The 18,274-nt window shown below is 43.0% G+C and overlaps 1 protein-coding gene across 1 annotated transcript in view; it reads right to left on the bottom strand.

Moving 5' to 3' along the window:
* rims2a (regulating synaptic membrane exocytosis 2a) overlaps positions 1 to 18,274 on the bottom strand; it is a 156,829-nt gene that overhangs the window by 96,167 nt on the left and 42,388 nt on the right. Inside the window, exon 6 of the mRNA XM_071205816.1 lies at positions 14,682 to 14,941. Coding sequence (XP_071061917.1) covers positions 14,682 to 14,941 — 260 coding nt within the window. The remainder of the gene's footprint in view (positions 1 to 14,681; positions 14,942 to 18,274) is intronic.

Below are 18,274 nucleotides of genomic sequence, written 5' to 3'. Positions count from 1 at the left end.
CTTCAACCCAGGAGGAGATGGTGAACCAGCCTTTTTGCGCTTCGATTCTTAGATCTAAAAACGTCATAGTAGCACTCTACTCGTCTGTATAATGCACAGATATGGTTTTAAAATTATGTTTGATACAGGTCCTTGGTTTACATTTTGATGGACATTTTAGTTACGGTTCAGAGGCATATGAGAGAAGAGGAATGCTATACAATTTCGTAAGCAGAAGGACTGTGAATGGATCCTGACAGGATCAAGAGAGACGCGTGAATAAATGGTAGCATGCCCGGCGAGTGAAAAAAAGGAAAATCTTCAAAGTCGGCTTCTTTCCTGTTCCTAGCCACCCCTGGAGATCAGATCAACTACTATCCTAAAACCTAATGAACTAGTAAACACTGGAATTAAATGAATATTACATGAGGTTTTATTAACGGCAGCCAGCAGACTCCAAAAATAATGAAGGCGAGGAGCGGAAGCGGGAGGAGACAGTTACCGGAGCTTCTTCTTCTCTGTGTTTACTCAGCATCTGCCTGCCAGAGGAGGAGGCGTTTGATCACTCTTCGGCTGGGTTCTCCTCTCCGCTGCGTGGCGGCAGAAGCCCGGGGAGGCCGCCGTGCACCACCAGGGCCGGCTCATTTGCAACACAAATGAACTGAGCTAGTTATACACGTGCGGGGAGACGGGGGAGCTGCGCACACGGTGCAATGTTTGCAAAATATTGAAATAATTAATCTCGTTGAGCCTGTGAAATACCATCAGTGTTGCAAAAGAGGATTTGAGCACGGGCTGGGGATGAGACGGCGGATGATGATAGCAATGAGCTGGATAGACGCAGATGTTTAGATTAAGCTTTTTCATTATTCCTTTATCACACAGGTTCTTCAAGTGTATTTTTGGTAATTGAATAAATTGGAGCATGAAATAGATTCGGATTTGGGGCACAACAACAGGATTGCCTGTGAGGCAGTCTCTTTCCCATTCATGAAACAATGCATGCAGATATTATGCTATCAGGTAAATTGTGCATTGGGTATGTGGTGTGGAACAAGGAGAATCAATGACGGTTACAAAATTCCTAGAACATAAAACCTGCACATATAAGCCCCTGAAATAGTATTAAACTAATAGTGGATTTAAAATGGATTCCAGATTGTTTAATGTTAACTGATTGAATCACAATATAGCTTTGTTGGATTGTTTCAAAACGTTTGTTTAGTTGTGTCCTGTGTACTCCACTGCACTGAATAACAGGGATTTAGCTAATATAGTCCACCTCTTGACCTTCCAAAGGTCTGACCTTTTAAGCCTCTCTAATCAATAAATCAAAAGTAAAACAAGAATGATGATGATGCTGTGAATTACCTTTAGGGGGAGAGAGTCTTAGCTTTCAATTAGCAACTCCACTGAGCATCAAGGCCAGAGGAGGATTTGGAGTAACACACTCCACCTCTGACGGTGAGCTGCTACAGCAAAGGCAGGCAAATGTACAGTAACCCCTCAACGTGTTAAATAGTTACTGTCATTGACAAATAGCATCACACATAAAGGCATATGGTTGAAAGCGAAGCACTATCCATGTGCATGTGCCGTTTCTCTTCCCTCTCTTGGCTATTTAAAAGCAAGATGACATCAGACATCTGTTAGGGAGTGGGAAAAACAGAAGGAAAAAGACCTCGTAGGGTATAAGCTTCAAACGCACAGACAAGTGCCGCCACATGCACTTTCACAAAGAAACACAAGGACACACACACAGAAGAGCAGAGTGCCACATTTATGGCTCTCAGCAGCCTTCTCCTTAGTGCATTAGAGTGCAGAGAGTTAAGGACCTGGGGCGCAGTTGGAAGTGGCTCCTTATGCCGGACTGAAATGTAGTTTTTCTTTGAGGACACTATGCCTACTGTAAACCAACTGCTAAATGGTTGAGGGTCACACCACACACACAAATAAACGTGCACACACGGGTCTTCGGCCTTTGAGGGAATCAGTCTCGCTCCATTTGCATGAAAAGAGCCCAGATGTCAGCGCTCAGTATACCTTTCTCTTCCTGTTTCACTGCTGAGAATACAGTATGTAGCATAAATCTCACTGGATGACCTCACGAGTGTCCAGAGTGGAAGAAGTACTCAGATACTGGAAAGTGGACCTATCATGCTATATTTGAATAATATATTGTAGGGCCATACCTATATAAAACATGTCTGTGAAGTTTTCTTTTCAAAATACCAAACAGATCATGCATTTTAGCCATGCCTCATTTTGCTCTATTTGCTCTATTCCAGCCCTGTCTTCACAAGGGCTGATTCTGTGGCAAATGAGCTGCAGCTGACCACGCACCCTGCAAAGGAGGGGGGCGAGCCACGAGCGTCATGTTACCATGCTGTTACCATGCTGTTACCATGCCACGCAACCTCTCATTCCCCTGATAGGTGGAGAGTTGCCCATATAGGCGGAGCTCCTTGTTCCTGACGTCAGAAATATTTCAAATCTGTATCAGATCCGTTTTTAGAGATTTGGGTACGGAGGAAAATAGAGAGGGTTGTGTTTTCTGACACTTGGTGAGTTACCTGACACACCGGGACACATATTCATGTATAAAAAATGTACAAAAGTGCATTTTGCATGATAGGTCCCCTTTAAGTAAAAGTAGAAGTACCAGAGTGTAGAAATACTCAGTTACAACTAAAAGTACTGTCTTCAAAATGTTACTCAGGAGGAAGTAAAAAAGTGCATTTTGCATAATAGGTCCCCTTTAAAGGTAACCTATTATGCAAAATGCACTTTTTGATGTATTTTGTACATAAATATGTGTCCCCGGTGTGTAAGGAGACTCACAAAGTGTCAGAAAATACAGGAGACTGTCCAAACAGAAACTCAAAAATAAAAAAATAAAAAAAATAAAATACATAATGGCACTGTTCTAGCAGTAAACACTGAAGAAAGAACATGTCAAGCTATGTGCTGTATCAGAAACAATGTGCGATGTGTTTGAAAGTAATATGGTCTGTGTTCACATTAGCAAGCAACGCTAACACTCAGAGCTAACCTGTACTGGAGAGAGTATGTGTAAAGAAGCCGGATATAAAAGGTACTGTCCTTGTTGTAAACCCGCAAGAGAAAAAGTGTTTGAGCTCCATACTGTTTCAGAAATAATGCTTGATGTGGGTTTTATGTGGAACATAATATGTTTAATTAATCACGTTTAGCTGAGTTTCTGCATTTAGCCGAGTTTCTGTTTAGACAGTCTCCTCTTCACAGAGCTCACCGCTTGCATGCGGACGCTCCAAAGGGGCGTGGCGAGCTGCAGCTCAATTACATTTAAAGGGCCAGACCAAGAATCAGCACCTTTGTAACAGGGCTTAAATAGAAGGATATGAGGCATGCTACAATGAGTGATCGGTTTGGTATGTTGAGCAAAACACTTCAGAGACATATTTTGTAAAGATATGGCAATGGCACTATAATATATTGTTCAAATATAGCATAATAATTTACCTTTACGTACAGTACTTATAGTTACTTTACACCACTGCAAGTGTCCCTTGCACCAGCAACCTCTTACCAAACCTCTACATAGACTTGTTCACGCCCATCTCAGGGCAGCAGCATTAGCATCAGTGGCAGCTTGCCTCGGGGTCGGGGACATTAGCCTGATGCTTACTAGGCTACACAGCCCATCGCTAGCTACCAGTTCTCTCTCTCTACCACTCCCTGTTTCGTTCATCCTCTCTCGCTGTCTGTCTGTTGCTGAGATATGATTTGGTGAGAGGAGAGAGGAGTCGAGCATATCGATTCAGCCTCCGCCGCTGTCCCTCTCTCACTATTTATCCCCTTTTTCACTGCGCTGCGATCATTCCAACTCTCTCCACTGTATCTCTCGTTCTCTATCTACTTCTTCTTCTTTTCTCTCTCTGGCGTACCGTCATAGAAACTCCTCTCTTAGACGCTCATGCAATAAACCAGGACCTCCCGTCTTCCTGCGCACATCTCCCCTGGCGAGGACAAAACCAATAAAGAGCCGGCTTGATTACAGCTGCTGAGCGCCAACACCCGGGTACAACACAATGGGGCTGAGGGTGGGCTGAGGGTGGGCAAGGTGTGATAGGATGTCGGGGTGAGAGGGGGTGGAGGTTGCCTAAGAACTACTGAAGAGACAGTTTGAATCTCAGTCTGACTCTCACACCTAAACCCTCAAGACGCTCCTTGATAGTACTCACAGAGATAACCAACAAAAAGAGGTGATGGTAGCCAGCTGGCATCATGTGGGCATTTAACTCCCAGTAGCACCAGTAGAGGAGCTCAGTCAGCTGGACTTTTCATCTGTTAATGTGTAACTGTAGGAATGTAAAGCAGGGCGTGGAAAACAAAAAGGAAACTCATTCAATTTAACCTGCATTAAGAAGGATTTAGAAACAGGGATAGGTATATGTTATACTACAATGTGGCCAATGATATATCAACACAAGTGTGACGAGCCAAGGTGAAGACTGCTGTGGATCCATGTCCTTGACTCTTGTGTCTAAGTCTGCAGCCTTTCTCCTCCCTTCTTCCTCCTTTTTCCTTATTTTCCATGTTTCCTTTCCCCCAGTTCTGTCACAGAAACATGAATCTGGGGCTCCTGGGGTTCAGAGTCCCCCAAGCTGCAGCCTGCTACGTCTGCCTCGTCTACTGCTCTGTCACCATGGTGACAGATGACTCCCGGTACTTTCTGTTGTCCTCTCGCCGGTTTCCTTTCTTTTCCTTTCTACTGAGCTCCCCTCACCTCACATGCACAATGCTTGCCAACAATGAAACACAGGTTGACAGGGGGTGGCAAGAGAAGTTGTCAGAGGTACCAGCCAATACAAATAAAAGATAATTAGCTGCTTCAAATGACCAGGACCAATACTTTTACGATAATTTCCCATTTTGGTGTTCTTAACCTGTAATGTATTGTATTGACACCTGAGGGTGAGAAAGGCTTAGATGTGTAGAGCAAAGGTTGAATGCATATTCCATAGCTCTCACCTTACAAAAACCAACATTACTGTTGTAACACAACAAAAACAAAACAGTTCTGACTATTCAAAAGAACATCAAAAACGTTTTTATTATTGCAAATTGCCATTGTGTTTTCCTCCTCTATAGGCGTGTGTAGCGCTTGTTTAGTCAATGAAAGCAATTTGGCCTCATATTTCTGTGCTCTAATTTCATTATAAGAAAACAATATGATAATGTAAATATCCCATTGTGGAGAGATAATTTATGTATGACTGTATGCTACATCACATGCATGAAGGACTGAATGTGGAAGTTTACTTCAGTTACTTAAACCCAATATAGCCATGTCAATATGTGTCGTTTGGAATTCATTGTGATGGCTAGTGTAATGAAACACATAAGATATATATTTTGATAGCCACTGGTGCTATTTGTGCTTCTGCCAATGTTCTGTTTGTGTTGTGCACTTTTGTTTGTATGATTATTTAGAATATGGTTTGGGTGCAAAATGTGCAGGACTAATAATTGATTTCAGGCAGACCTGAATTGAAACAGAAGAGTATGGAAACATATAATCAGACATGTCTAAGTAATGTCCAGACCGGAGGTGTCCTGTAATAAGTACAGCATTAGCTGTAAATATTATTACAGCCTTTTAATATGTCTAATAACCACTACAATGCAGGATGTATTCATTAGGAGGAATAATGAAATTGTAACTTTGCTAAGCTGCCTTTCAACATCACACGAGGTTGGTTTCATGACCAGGACTCAAAACGTGTGCTATGTAAACTCTGCTAGCAAATAGCTTACAAACACAGGGTGTTTCTCAATGTCGAGGACGCTTCCTTGGTAGGACATGGCTTCCGAGTCAGGTTCTTCAGAAGCGAGGCAAGAATCCTTCCTAGCCTCGGAAAACGAAGAATGGTGGAACAGGCTAACAGGTGTGCAGGTGTGCGTCATATGCGAGGCCCCGCCTTAAATGGAGCGCGATTTCCGCCAAAGATTTTGGAAATTGGTCCGTGCACAAAGCATTGTGGGGATTTTAAGACCGCGGAGGATGCACGTGTGCAGCTCTGAAATTTCCCGGAACGAAGGACGCCGGCCTCGGTAGAATTCCAAGGATCCTGGACATCGGAACAGTCCTTCGGCGGGACTCGATGACGTAGCATCCTTGAAATAGTGGCTCTGGAGGAGCCTTCCTCGACATTGAGAAACACCCACACATTGTTTAACTAGCTTGATCTAGTGCGGGGAAAGAAAAATAAGCTTGCTATGCAATCACGAGAAGCAACTCTACAACACTAAAACTCAGTTTGAGCAGTTGGTTAGAAGATGATCTCCCCCTCCCTTAAGAACTTGTTTTAGGTCCCATCCATGAATTGGCTTCACAGCACCGTGTAACCTTTTCTGTACTATATGTGGATTGAATACTCTCTGCAGTCTGTAACCAGCAGATTTCAAATGTAGTTTAACTTACATGTGTAATTTTTAGTCTAGAGTATGCACTATAGTGCAGATATTGCATGCTATATACTGTCGTCATGTTGAGTTGAAAATAATGCCAAACGAAAAGAGTAATCCTGAAAAGTGTGAACATCTCATGGCAGATCAAAACTCCATAGACAAGCAAAGATGTGTCTCCAGACATATAATAATTGTATTAGAAGTCAAATCCCTTGTTCCATGCCTTACTTCATCTTTTTAATCAGGCCCTGCTGAGATCGGGATTAACAAACAGAGACGATACGTCATCATCAAACATTATGGAACCCCACTGTTGGAGGGGATGAGTGAGGAGATTTGAGTCGGGGGTTCCACTTCTGAGAAACTCTCAGTGTAGAGGACAGATGTGGAAACAACTTAGTTTTCCTCCAGCCTGTGAGTGTACACACTTTACCACATATGCTTTTTAAAATGGGGAATTGCACAGCTGCAAATAAGATGTCACTGCAGACCAACAATATATAAGACAGTGGGATAAAGTAAACAGCTTTGAAGATGACTCACTAAAATTGCACCCAAGATCGTGCTACCTGTTTGGAATCATTAAACAGCAGCAATATGGGTTTTCATTTTCATTTGCCGGATTTGTAACAGTGTGCTGCTTTCAGTACATTGCATCTATGCAGAAAATCCAATGCAGCTATTCATATCCCCAGTTATAGCATCACACACTTTGCAAAAGGCTCATCTGGGAAAAGCCTATGACGTGTACAACAAACTTGATAACGTCCCTGCTATCGCTTCATACATAAGTCCAACAACAGACACACTTTGGTCTCAGGCATTTCAGGGAAGCAAGCACAAAGAGCTGGCATACGGGGTCGGGGTTGTGTGTATGTGTGTGTACGACAAGAGTGAAGGGGGGCTGAGTATGGTTGCAGTTTAAATGTAGTGACCACTCAATTCAAACCCATTCAGGCCTTCTAAGAACAGATCCCCACACCCCATTAGGACCTCTCCTGACGCACACATGCATAAAACATGGCAGCTGGATCTAAAAGCATACAGCCCATTAGCAGGCCTGGGCAAGAAAGAGAGAGACACAGAGAGACAGAGAGAGACTCATACAAAAACAGCCTTGATCGAATGGATGGCCAAGCTTCTAGCACACTGCTGGTTTGCAGAGAGTTGGATTGTCGTCGCTTTTCACCAGTGAGTACAGACCCAGCAAGGATAAAGCTGCATTGGAAATGATAGCACATGTACTACTAGTTAGCTGTCAACTATTTATAACAATATGGTCATTTAGCAGTAAAGTCATTGACTATAATTCAGAGACAGGGAAGAAGTACAAAAAATGGCTAGTGATGGAAAATAAGTTCACTTTAATCAGTCAGATGGGATGATTGCTGGATCACAGTTTCCAGGCACAGAGCCCCCTGTTCAGCCCTTCCAGTGGCTCAGTGTTCTGGCCATGTAATGTGAGGTGGCAGAGAGCCCAGCAATGCTGTAAATTATTTCTGACGGTAGGTTGGGGGACAAGAGAAAAATACTTGCAGTCCCCGGAGACAGACAGTGCATGGTGTGGAGATATGGGGCCTGCTCCTATATCAAGAAATGAAGGGAGGCCTGCGTGTTCTCCCGGCCCTGCAGGAACGCCGGTCTGTGTTGCAAGTTTGAAGCCATTCTGCAGTCTGCAAAATGTGTCCAACAGCCATGCCTGGCCATATGACCGGGGGCCTCTCTGCGGGTGAACGGAGCATTTAGCAGACTAATCATAAAATGCTCCAATGCATAAGTGAGATCTAACTTCTGTCTCTCTCCCTACCCACTTACTCTCTCCCTCTCTCTCTTTCTATCTCTACACACAACACAAGCAATTTTCTACAGCAAATGTAAAAGTACAGGAAGCTTGTATTACAGTAACACTGCCGCTAAAAGGCTAGTCAAATGCTATTCGTGAGATAATAATAATGATTATATTCTAAGTATGAGGTTTCTTTACTCAGTGGTAATTTTGTTTATGCAACGCATGGTAGTTCATGGTTTTCTGCAGATGAGACAACATTTTACCACATAACTTGTCATGTTAGGAATACTGTGTTTCTTTTATTATCTTTTCTTTTTAATGACTGTTTTTAAATGCCTTTGTCTGAATGTCTTTCATTTTTGTAAAGCACCTTGAATTGCCTTGTGTTGAAAGGTGCTATATAAATGAACTTGCCTTGCCTTGCCTTTCCCTTACTCATAATGTAGCCTACTCAAAAAACACAATGGCCTGTGTAGGTGTTTGACTGTATGTGCAGGTGTGTTGGGAAGGTTGGCGTTTCCACTAAATTCATTTTTGTTGCACATACACCTTCTCCTCTCAGGCACAGCAGAGACAGTATAGCACACATGCTGCAGCAGCGGTGCACTGGGCCGCACGCGCAAACTGGCATACACGGCTACGCGCACAGCACAGTCACACCTCGGCATGGTCACATACCTAAACGGTTCATTGTATCCCCCCACCCCCACCCCGCGGTAGGCTGCGTGTGCCGCGGCAGCATCGCTGATCGGCCCCATCATACATCCAGGAAATATCTGCAGCGAGCAGCGGCACTGTGCTGTAGGTTGTTATTACGAAGGCTGGCTGCCGATCGATAAACGCAACACCCCCCACCCCCAATACTCGTTTGACATACCAACGGGGAAGCCCTTGCTCATAAATCAGGGCATTTCTTTACAAAGGAATCACTCACCCGATGTTGCTCAAAGCCTGCTCGAACAGCTCCGTCTGCAAGATGTTCTGAGGCGCGGAGAAAGCCCCGTTGAAATGTGATAAAACCGAGCTACAGAACTGACGCAATGTCTCGAACTGCATTTTCCCCCTCCGTTCGCTTTTATCCTCAGTAAATGATCACTCTTTTTCTTTTCACCAACAATACATCCCAAAGCCTGCGCTCTCTTCGGACGCCCCCCCTGCACACATATATACCTCCTCAGTATTATTATTATTATCTTCCCGGGGGGCGCATTAAACGCAGAAAAACCTATCAAGTTCCATATTTCTCCGGCCGCTCCTGGTAAAAAGTGTCCTCAGATGAGCCGCATTCCAGGCGGGAGGCTTCGTCATAATGCTTCGGACTTGAAGCGAGAAAAATAAGGTGGTGCCGGTAACGAGCCTTTTCTTCTTCTCGCCGTGGCAAAAATCTCTTCTCGGTGTGCAGGAAGAGGCGAAGGAGCGCCCAGAGGAGAGAAGGAGCGGAGAAGCATCCTACACGGCGACCAGCAGCGGCAGCAGCAGCAGCATCCCTTACCGGCGCATCAGCTGCTGCCTCACATTCAACTCATATTTCCCGTCGCCGATGAAGAGCACACACCCGCGCTACACGCACACACACATACGCGCGCGCACACACACACTACGCGGCTGATGTGCGCACTCTTTGCCATCATCTCTCCATCCTTTTTCATATTCTGTCAAAAGCACAGTGATACAGGGGAGAGAGGGTTATCCCTTTATATTCCATATCGGCTGCTCATCAGTAACAGCAGATGACAGTCCTAATACCTCTGAAAGGTTGAGTGTCTGCCTGTGAGGAAAGGGCACACATAAGGGGCTTTTCCCAAAAGGGTTACTTAATTTCATTTTGTTCAGTCAGTTGTTTTTCATGTAGCCTAACTTTAAAAGTGTCACAATTAGTTGAAAAATGTGCAGCGAGGTTGAAGAAGTTCCTTAAAGCTGCTGATGCAAATAATTGTTATGAAGTATTTTTACAGGACAATCAATAGATGTGGTACTTGAGCTATTAGCTTTCTGATGGGTTCCTATAAATGAGGTCTGATAAGAATACATTTCCTGAGCTGGAACATGTCTCTGTGTTAGATGTTCAATATGGTCCTGAGGGATCAACTATACAAACCAACAGAATACGTGGCTATTCAGCAATTAGTTAGTTGGTTACTAAATAATGCAGACTTTATTTAAGGATTATGACAACTGTATAGAATGAAGACAGAAGAGTGATAACGTTATCAGTGTGTTGATATTGACTCTGCATAACTCAATAAAACTCATGTGTTTAAACTAAATCAGCTACAATGCTTGGTTCTTGTAAGTTATAGTTGCCAAATTCCCCATTCTCAGGTTAATCGCTTCCCTACAAAAACAAGCACCTGGTAGAGCAAATGTTCAAGCATGCTGAAAACCTTTGCATGACACATTGCATCAATTTGACTATAACACATTTTGGCTATAACAATATTAAAATAAGACCCAGCATGAAATAAGCCTTTTTATAAAAAAAAAAAGTAAAAACTAAACATGTTATTACCCAACTGTCCTGCGCTACTTCACTTACTGAAGTTCTACACATACAGTTTCACAATGAAAAGGGGAATCACGGTATAATGGACATGTTGTGTTCACTTGTGATTTACTCAATATTGAGTTAAAAAGGATTTGTTTTAAGTCTTTCTCGGTGTCAGCGCTCATGTTGCGTGCACACTGGACTCCAGTGTTGTAAGGTTACATGTTTGTAAGCCAAACCAGAAATTAGATGAATGGCAAAGGGATGTTTATTGGCTTTTGGACTTTAGGAGATGATCAACTTTGGCAAACAACATTTTACATACTACAGGGTTTGTTCAACACGATAATGTTCTATATTAATTTTGAAGCATTAATGCAATAGCCAGAAGCTTAAAAATGCTCGTGTGAGGTATTTACTGACATCTAAACTCTCATGCAGGAAAATACGTATATTTTAAGTGTGCTGTTACCACAAACCTTATTTCAGGCGTGACAAACCCCATTCAAAAAACCTACTGAAAGACGAAGGAACCGCAAGTTACAAAATGCTAACACATTCCCGGGCTCAATCGTTGCAAAGTTTAGATTCGGCAAAATCATCATCCCATGTCAGTAAACATGATACTACCCTGGCTGCATTATGGGGCCTGTTTGGGTACAGCGGTTCCATTCAGCAATGATAAACTGAACTGTGCAAAGCTGGACTGGCTTAATGTCAAAGGGCCGGTCCGGACAGAGTGTGTTCCTTTTCTAACATTTCTGGCAGGATCCGCTAAGTGTGTTTCAAACATGCAGAATCTGAAGAAAGTCCACCGGCAAGTATATTCCAATCCCAGTGTAATCATTGTTGTTTCATCAGCCTCACCCAACACTGCAGCTGTCCCAGCATATCTGTGTGTTCATTCAAATGACACCTTAGAGACCAAGATAAATTAGAAGCCTTCCCCAAGTTATCTCCCCTTATAAATAGACTGTCAGCTTTGTCCCCTCCTTTCTGTAGCAGAACAGATCCCGGAGTTAATTTAAACATTCTTTAAGATTAATGAAAGTGGGTTTTGGTGCTTATGCAGTGGGAGTTCTATTTATGGACTCTCTGCTATCCATCATCAGCATTTTCCCATAAATATTTCGACAGCCAGTTTCTTGTTGTGTAGGCAATGCCAAAGCAAGAGTCGCTCCTCGGTATTACCTCCACCTCTCCAGCCATGTAATCAATTAATATACAACGGCAAGGGCCTGGACTGGAACAGGAAGTGACTGGTTGCCTGAATGCTTGGAGCGGTCTGATCTATAGTCTGATCTATAGTCGGTCTGATCATCCATTAAAACCACCTTAAAGCAGCCAGCCATTTGCGGAGAGACGATGGATATGTACTCCAGTTGCACAGAGACACAAATGCTGTGTCCCTGCATCACTCTTAAATGTTTATAGAAGTGTAGCCTTGATTACAATTCGCAGTCACAGGTGATGCTCTGCTCTTTATCGTGCTGCTGTGCGGTGTGTTCTAAGTATAGAAACATAACGGTTGAAGGATAACATAGGAACACAGGAGTAATGTGTGTGATATGTCTACATTAGATTTATATCAAATATTTAGAGAATGTTGCATAGCTGTAACGTAGCCTCATTACACTGTGAAAGCACTCAAATGTTCACTCATCTCGGACACGCGGCTGGATAATGGGCAGGTATGTGAGACGTATCCGTCAAAGCATCCATTTGGAGGGAAATATCTGGCCATTATATCAAGTTGATTTTTTTCTCCTAAAGAACTACCATGTTTGCAGCTTCAGCGTATATTGGAAGGTGGATACAAGGTTGCTCTGACAGAGACAGAGAGAGGACACAGAAATAATGAGTTGTGTCTCCAAACATACTGGCGTGTGCACTGTGCATGCTGGTTTTGAAAGGGATATGGCCCACCAGATGCACACTTACAAGGTCAGCAGAGAGAAGTAACAGGGATATGGGCTGGATGAGGATGGACGAAAGAGAAATAGGGGATATGTTCACTAAGAGAATCATCGCCTCCTAAATGACTTAACTTTACTGATCATAGGTTTGTTGTCCCATACTGAAGACAATGTTATACATTCTGTCCTAATTAGTCTATAATAAGTCTAGTCTGGTATAAGCATGGTCTTAGACAAACAAATGCTACCTTACATCTGAGCAAACAAGGACACTGTAGAAGTTGTCTGAAGTGGCTCTCTGCTCCACACATTTCTATAGGGTGTCCCCTTTCTTCTGCCAAGAAGAAAGGGGACGGAGCCCCCATGTAGACATCGAAGTAACTTCCCTATTTCACAGAAGTATCAAGAAATAGCAAACCAGATATAAGATTCACAAACACAGCATGTCCGTGGTGTCAGTGTCTGAGAGAGTTCTGCTCAGAAGGGGCACACGAGAAATGGACCACAACGTTCAGCACTGAAATTCACGTGCATGATAGGGCTGGTCTTGCCTAAAAACATGTGTGATGAAAAAAACATGTTCTTACGTTTGTAGAATGCAGATTTACATGATCGCAGGCACCATTCCCTTTCAGCACCGTCTCTTTTGTGTGTGTGTGTGTGTGCGTGTGCGTGTGCGTGTGCGTGCGTGCGTGCGTGCGTGTGTGTGTGTGTGTGTGTGGTCTAGCATTACTATACTTGTGGGGACCTAAACCTGGTCTACACAGTCACGTGTGGGGACTCGCCTCCCTCATGGGGACACAATGGAGGTCCCCATGAGGGGAATCATTAATTTTAGGGTGAAGACTTGGTTAGGTTTAGGGTTAGGGTAAGGGTTAGGGTTAGGGTTAGGGTTAGGCATGTGTTGGTTATGGTTAAGGTTAGGATAAGTCTCCAGGAAATGCATGTAAGTCAATGTAATGTCCCCTGAAGTGATGTGGTGTGTGTGTGTGTGTGTGTGTGTGTGTGTGTGTGTGTGTGTGTGCGTGCGTGCGTGCGTGCGTGCGTGCGTGCGTGCGTGCGTGCGTGCGTGCGTGCGTGCGTGCGTGCGTGCGTGCGTGTGTGTGTGTGTGTGTGTGTGTGTGTGTGTGTGTGTGTGAAGAAGAGAGTGGGTGGTTGACTTCTGTAGAATTGCTGAGTTAGTGGCAGAAACATTATCTGTGTCTCTGTCCTCTTTATAGGCCTCATGGGCTCCATGTACACGCCATTTTATATGAGGTCTTGACTGGACTTGGAGACGTGTCTCTTATTCTAGGTCTGAATCACTGTTCCGCACTACATATACAACGGCTGCATACTGTATATCAGGAGTAAAGCTAAAAGGCTCTCAGGCAGTAATTGGCATCATGAGATCTTATGTGATGTATAAACAGCGGTCGGTGTCAAGTACATTTACTCAAGTACCGTACTTAAGTACAATTTTGAGGGACTTGTACTTTACTAGACTATTTACATTTTGTGATACTTTGTACTTCTACTACAGTTCAGAGGTAAATGTGTACTTCTACTTTACGACACTTATTTAATACCTTTAGTTACTTTGCAGATGTGGATGAACGATGTGAAATATAACCAAGTGTTAAATCAGACTTTAGTTCCACCTGGAGTAAATCCACCAGCTACCCTGCAGTATACAAAGTCCTTCAAACTAGCTGCACCTTCACCAGCTTTGAGAACACGTTCATGATCAATCATTATAATCAAAACATATGATATATGATTCTGGAATGGGCCAATTTGCATTATGAGCATTTTTACTTTCAGTACTTAAAGTATATTTTGATACTTTTGTACTTTTACTTGAGTAACATTTAAATGCAGGACTTTTACTTATATCAGAGAATTACACTATGGTACTTCTACTTTTACTAGAGTACAAGATCTGAGTACTTCTTCCACTCTGTGTATAACTCTCTGATCAAACCATGTTCTTGGCTGCACACAATAATAAAAACGACTCATATGGAGCATGTAGGTGTATTCTCCCACATATAGAGCTGAGCTGTATGTGGATGCGTACCTCAGCCCCGATCCGTTGTCAAGGGACGCCTGTCTGGGCAGGAGCCCACCGTGAGGTCTGCTTCTGTCTGACCCTGGTGGCAGGTCCCCTGGGGCTCCCTGGTAGGGGTAGAGAGACGGGTCCTGCAGTTTGGCCTTCTTCCCCTGCGGCCCGCCCTCAAACACACCCCGTACCTGACCGGGCTCCGGGCCGTAGAACCACGCTCCCGACTTGGTGAGGATTTCTTGTTGTTTTCGGCACAAGTTGCATACCCACATAACCTGCAGGGAAGAAAAAGACGGGTGTCAATATTTTTGGAATGGAGGTTGACAGGCACAGGGTGTCTTCTAAAACCTATGATGAGCTGGTATGGAGCGATGCGGGTGTTTGATATGTGAAGATGTAACATATCGCTGTTGCTGGGTGAAAATCATTTTACATTCAGAATATATTAAAATATTGGGTGTTTCATAAAGTCCCAACTCATCTGTTTTGAACAAATTCAAATAAATCAACATATTTGGGGGTTTGATTTTTCACCCCACAGCGACCATATTGATAAACACCATGGACACCATGTTAATGAGGTGAAATATGAAATATTGTACACATGCAGCAGCCTTTTGATATAGTTGAAATGTAAATATGTGATTTTTCATTGTTGTCATACATTTTGAATGTGAGAGTCCAAATTCTACCCTTAAAATCTCCTATTGTAGATTAAATGTATTGATAAGTAGACAAAATCATATAAGTGTTAGTCGACTAAGATTTTCCTTGGACAAATCTAGTACGCATGTTTTCCATGTTGAAAATAAGCAAAATCGAATTATTTCCTATGATGCTGTACATTATTATTAAACTATTGTTTCTGGAGTACTCAGCTGCTACATGACGACCGAGGCTAGAGTAAGTAGAGAATGCTATTGCAGTTAATGCACTTTGGTAAGATAAATGGAAAGGAATAACATGTTGCTTCTGTTACGGACCGGGGAGATGGAGGTTTGTCCTGCTCTGTAATGTTGTGCCTTTATCTGCTCTTTACTGCAGTCCCAGCAGCCAGCTCACCATTAGCCTCATAAATCCAGGAGCAGACAGGAGCCCTGATCACTACCACACGTGTACAGACATAAACACACACACACACACACACACACACACACACCTAAGCTAAGCTAAACTAAGCTAAGCTAAGCTAAGCTAAGCATGCTGTCGCGACTTGATATGGTTTATTTGTGTTTATTGTTATTTGGTTAGAAAAAAAAGCTTAACTCACTCATGCCTGAGCCACATGACCACACCTGTCTAGTTAAAAAAAAGAGCAACTTTAAGTTAAATCTAAGTGTGTCTGAAAAGACTAGAAGCTAGCCAAAAAAGAAGGCGGCCAAGAGCTACTGCAGCCCCTCGCCATCAACCCCACCTACTCCCTGCCTTTACAGTCCCAGTGCTGAGTCAGTGCATTACTGTTATTAGTGAGAGCGAGCTCTGAATGCTGCCTCACCATCACTGGGACTGTGGATCGTCTTTTTTTCAGTACGCCTTGAATCAAATAAGAATTGACTGATGTGTTATTTCTAGATGAACTGAACTAAACTGAGCTGGTCTGTGCAGTTAGAGGCTGCCGTTGTTCAAAGGCTGGATTTGTAACCAAAAGCCTAAACCACAACTGCTTCTCTCAGGGACTGACTGGAGCAGAAGCTCTGGGTGATACAAAGTAATAACTGCTGTGGGAGAAACCCAACAAACGATCACAGGGGCTAAAAAGCTGGAGCCCGCCTTGTTTAGTATTTGCACCAGCACACAGATCAAATAAGAATTATTATTGGGGTGCATGGGTGGAGACGTGGAGTACAAGATAAATGAGTTGTCTAATTGCATTGCATTACACATGTCAGTGCTGATGGGTGGGAAGTCAGTGGGAGATCATGTCCTTGTCACTGAACTAGTGACTTACTGGTTGGTCGCGACAGGGCGCTTGTACAGAAATGTGAGGGATTTCACAAACTACCACCACATTACAGCCTCCGAGCTGCCGGATGACTGTGATCTCCTCAGACTAACAGTGTGAAATAGCAGAAACAACGAGTGTGTTTGGTACTCAGCAGTTATGAGGGACTGAATAGGAAGATATCATTGGGAATCAGTGTTCATATTTACAGGTGAAACACACAAAATAGAAGGGATTAGAAGAGAAAGGATTTCATTGCCCGTAATGATCCCCTGACTGTTACAAATTCAGACTGCCTTGACATAAGTAGGCAGCATACAAAAAGTAAACGGAGGTTTGCAAGGCAATGAAGAATGACACTGCAGCTATACTGTAGGCTGATATTTCAAATATTTCCTTTTTTTAAGATAATAAAATAAAAGGCAACAAACACTGCAAAGGCGATGTGCTTTCTTCATCTGCAATAGAGCATGGAATCACAGGAAACATCTCATATGTTGTACGGATGTGGTAATCATCTTAAAACCTACTAATGAAGTATTTAACATTTTGAATGTAATTCAAAAGGCTTCACAATCACACATCATGTACTGGCCTATGTGACATCGCCCAACAGCCATCAGTGTTACAGATGGGCTGTGCTGACACACAATGGAAGCATGGAGGCTACAAGTGGTGCTTTATGTCTCCCAGAGGAGAGTAGCCAGTGAGGCCATGACTGCCTCTTTAACTGGGGTCATGTTGAGAGCTCTGCTGTGAACCCTGAGTCAGCAGCTAGGACCCAGGAGCCACAGAGGCCAGTTTTGTTCTGCTAATCAACCAACTTCCTGTACCTGGAAGTTACACACTTGCAGTGCACCTGTAAGACATTGCACACAGTGTACTTTACTTGACATCACCTCAAATTAAAAGTGTGTCTGGGGAATATTTCTCCAAATGGAATTATCACATGGAGAGGACAATCAGAAGCAGACAATATGTTCTTATTCTGCACCTCCAGTCGTTTAAACATATGAAAAAGCATACTTATTTACTTCTAAATGAACCATTTTCTAAAAAATAGTAATCATTAGCATTAACAAAATGCAAAAAAACAGATTATGTGGTTAATTACTAAAATCTGCTCTTCTCTCTCCAGCGGCCAGTTCTCTCACAGAAAACTGCAGCCTATGACCTTTATATTTACCCCAATTAACATAGAGTCAGTTGCTGTGCACATCTCCTGTCTGCCAAGAGAAAAAGTAAGGTTAAAGTCACTGCTGGGATAAATCCTTATTTGTCCAAAACATTACATGAAGTACAAAAACTGCATTTGAGATGATCTAAACTGATTTTATTAAGCCATGTGGGCCCGAGAGGATATAATAGTTTTATCAACTGATCAACTGTAGAAACAGGGGCCTATCTAGGCTGTGACAATATCTAGGTTGAAATAGTCTTAAGAAATGTTATTCTAAATGAAAGAATAAATTATCCAAACATCAAGTCTTATCATAACCACAATGCTGTATCCCACCTAATATGTGTCAGTAACATAAACATGTTTTATTAATTACACTTTTTTGTCGCACTGGCAGAGCCATCATGAGTCTGAAACAGGAAGCAGGCTTAAGACAGTGTGAGGTCAATCCGCACTGACAGGAAACTGTAGTAGCCCTCATTCCCT

The sequence above is a fragment of the Pseudochaenichthys georgianus genome, chromosome 16 (assembly GCF_902827115.2).
Source record: "Pseudochaenichthys georgianus chromosome 16, fPseGeo1.2, whole genome shotgun sequence".
Lineage (NCBI taxonomy): Eukaryota > Metazoa > Chordata > Actinopteri > Perciformes > Channichthyidae > Pseudochaenichthys > Pseudochaenichthys georgianus.
Note: the sequence above shows the minus strand (reverse complement) of the source record. Positions and strands in the feature narration are given on the sequence as shown.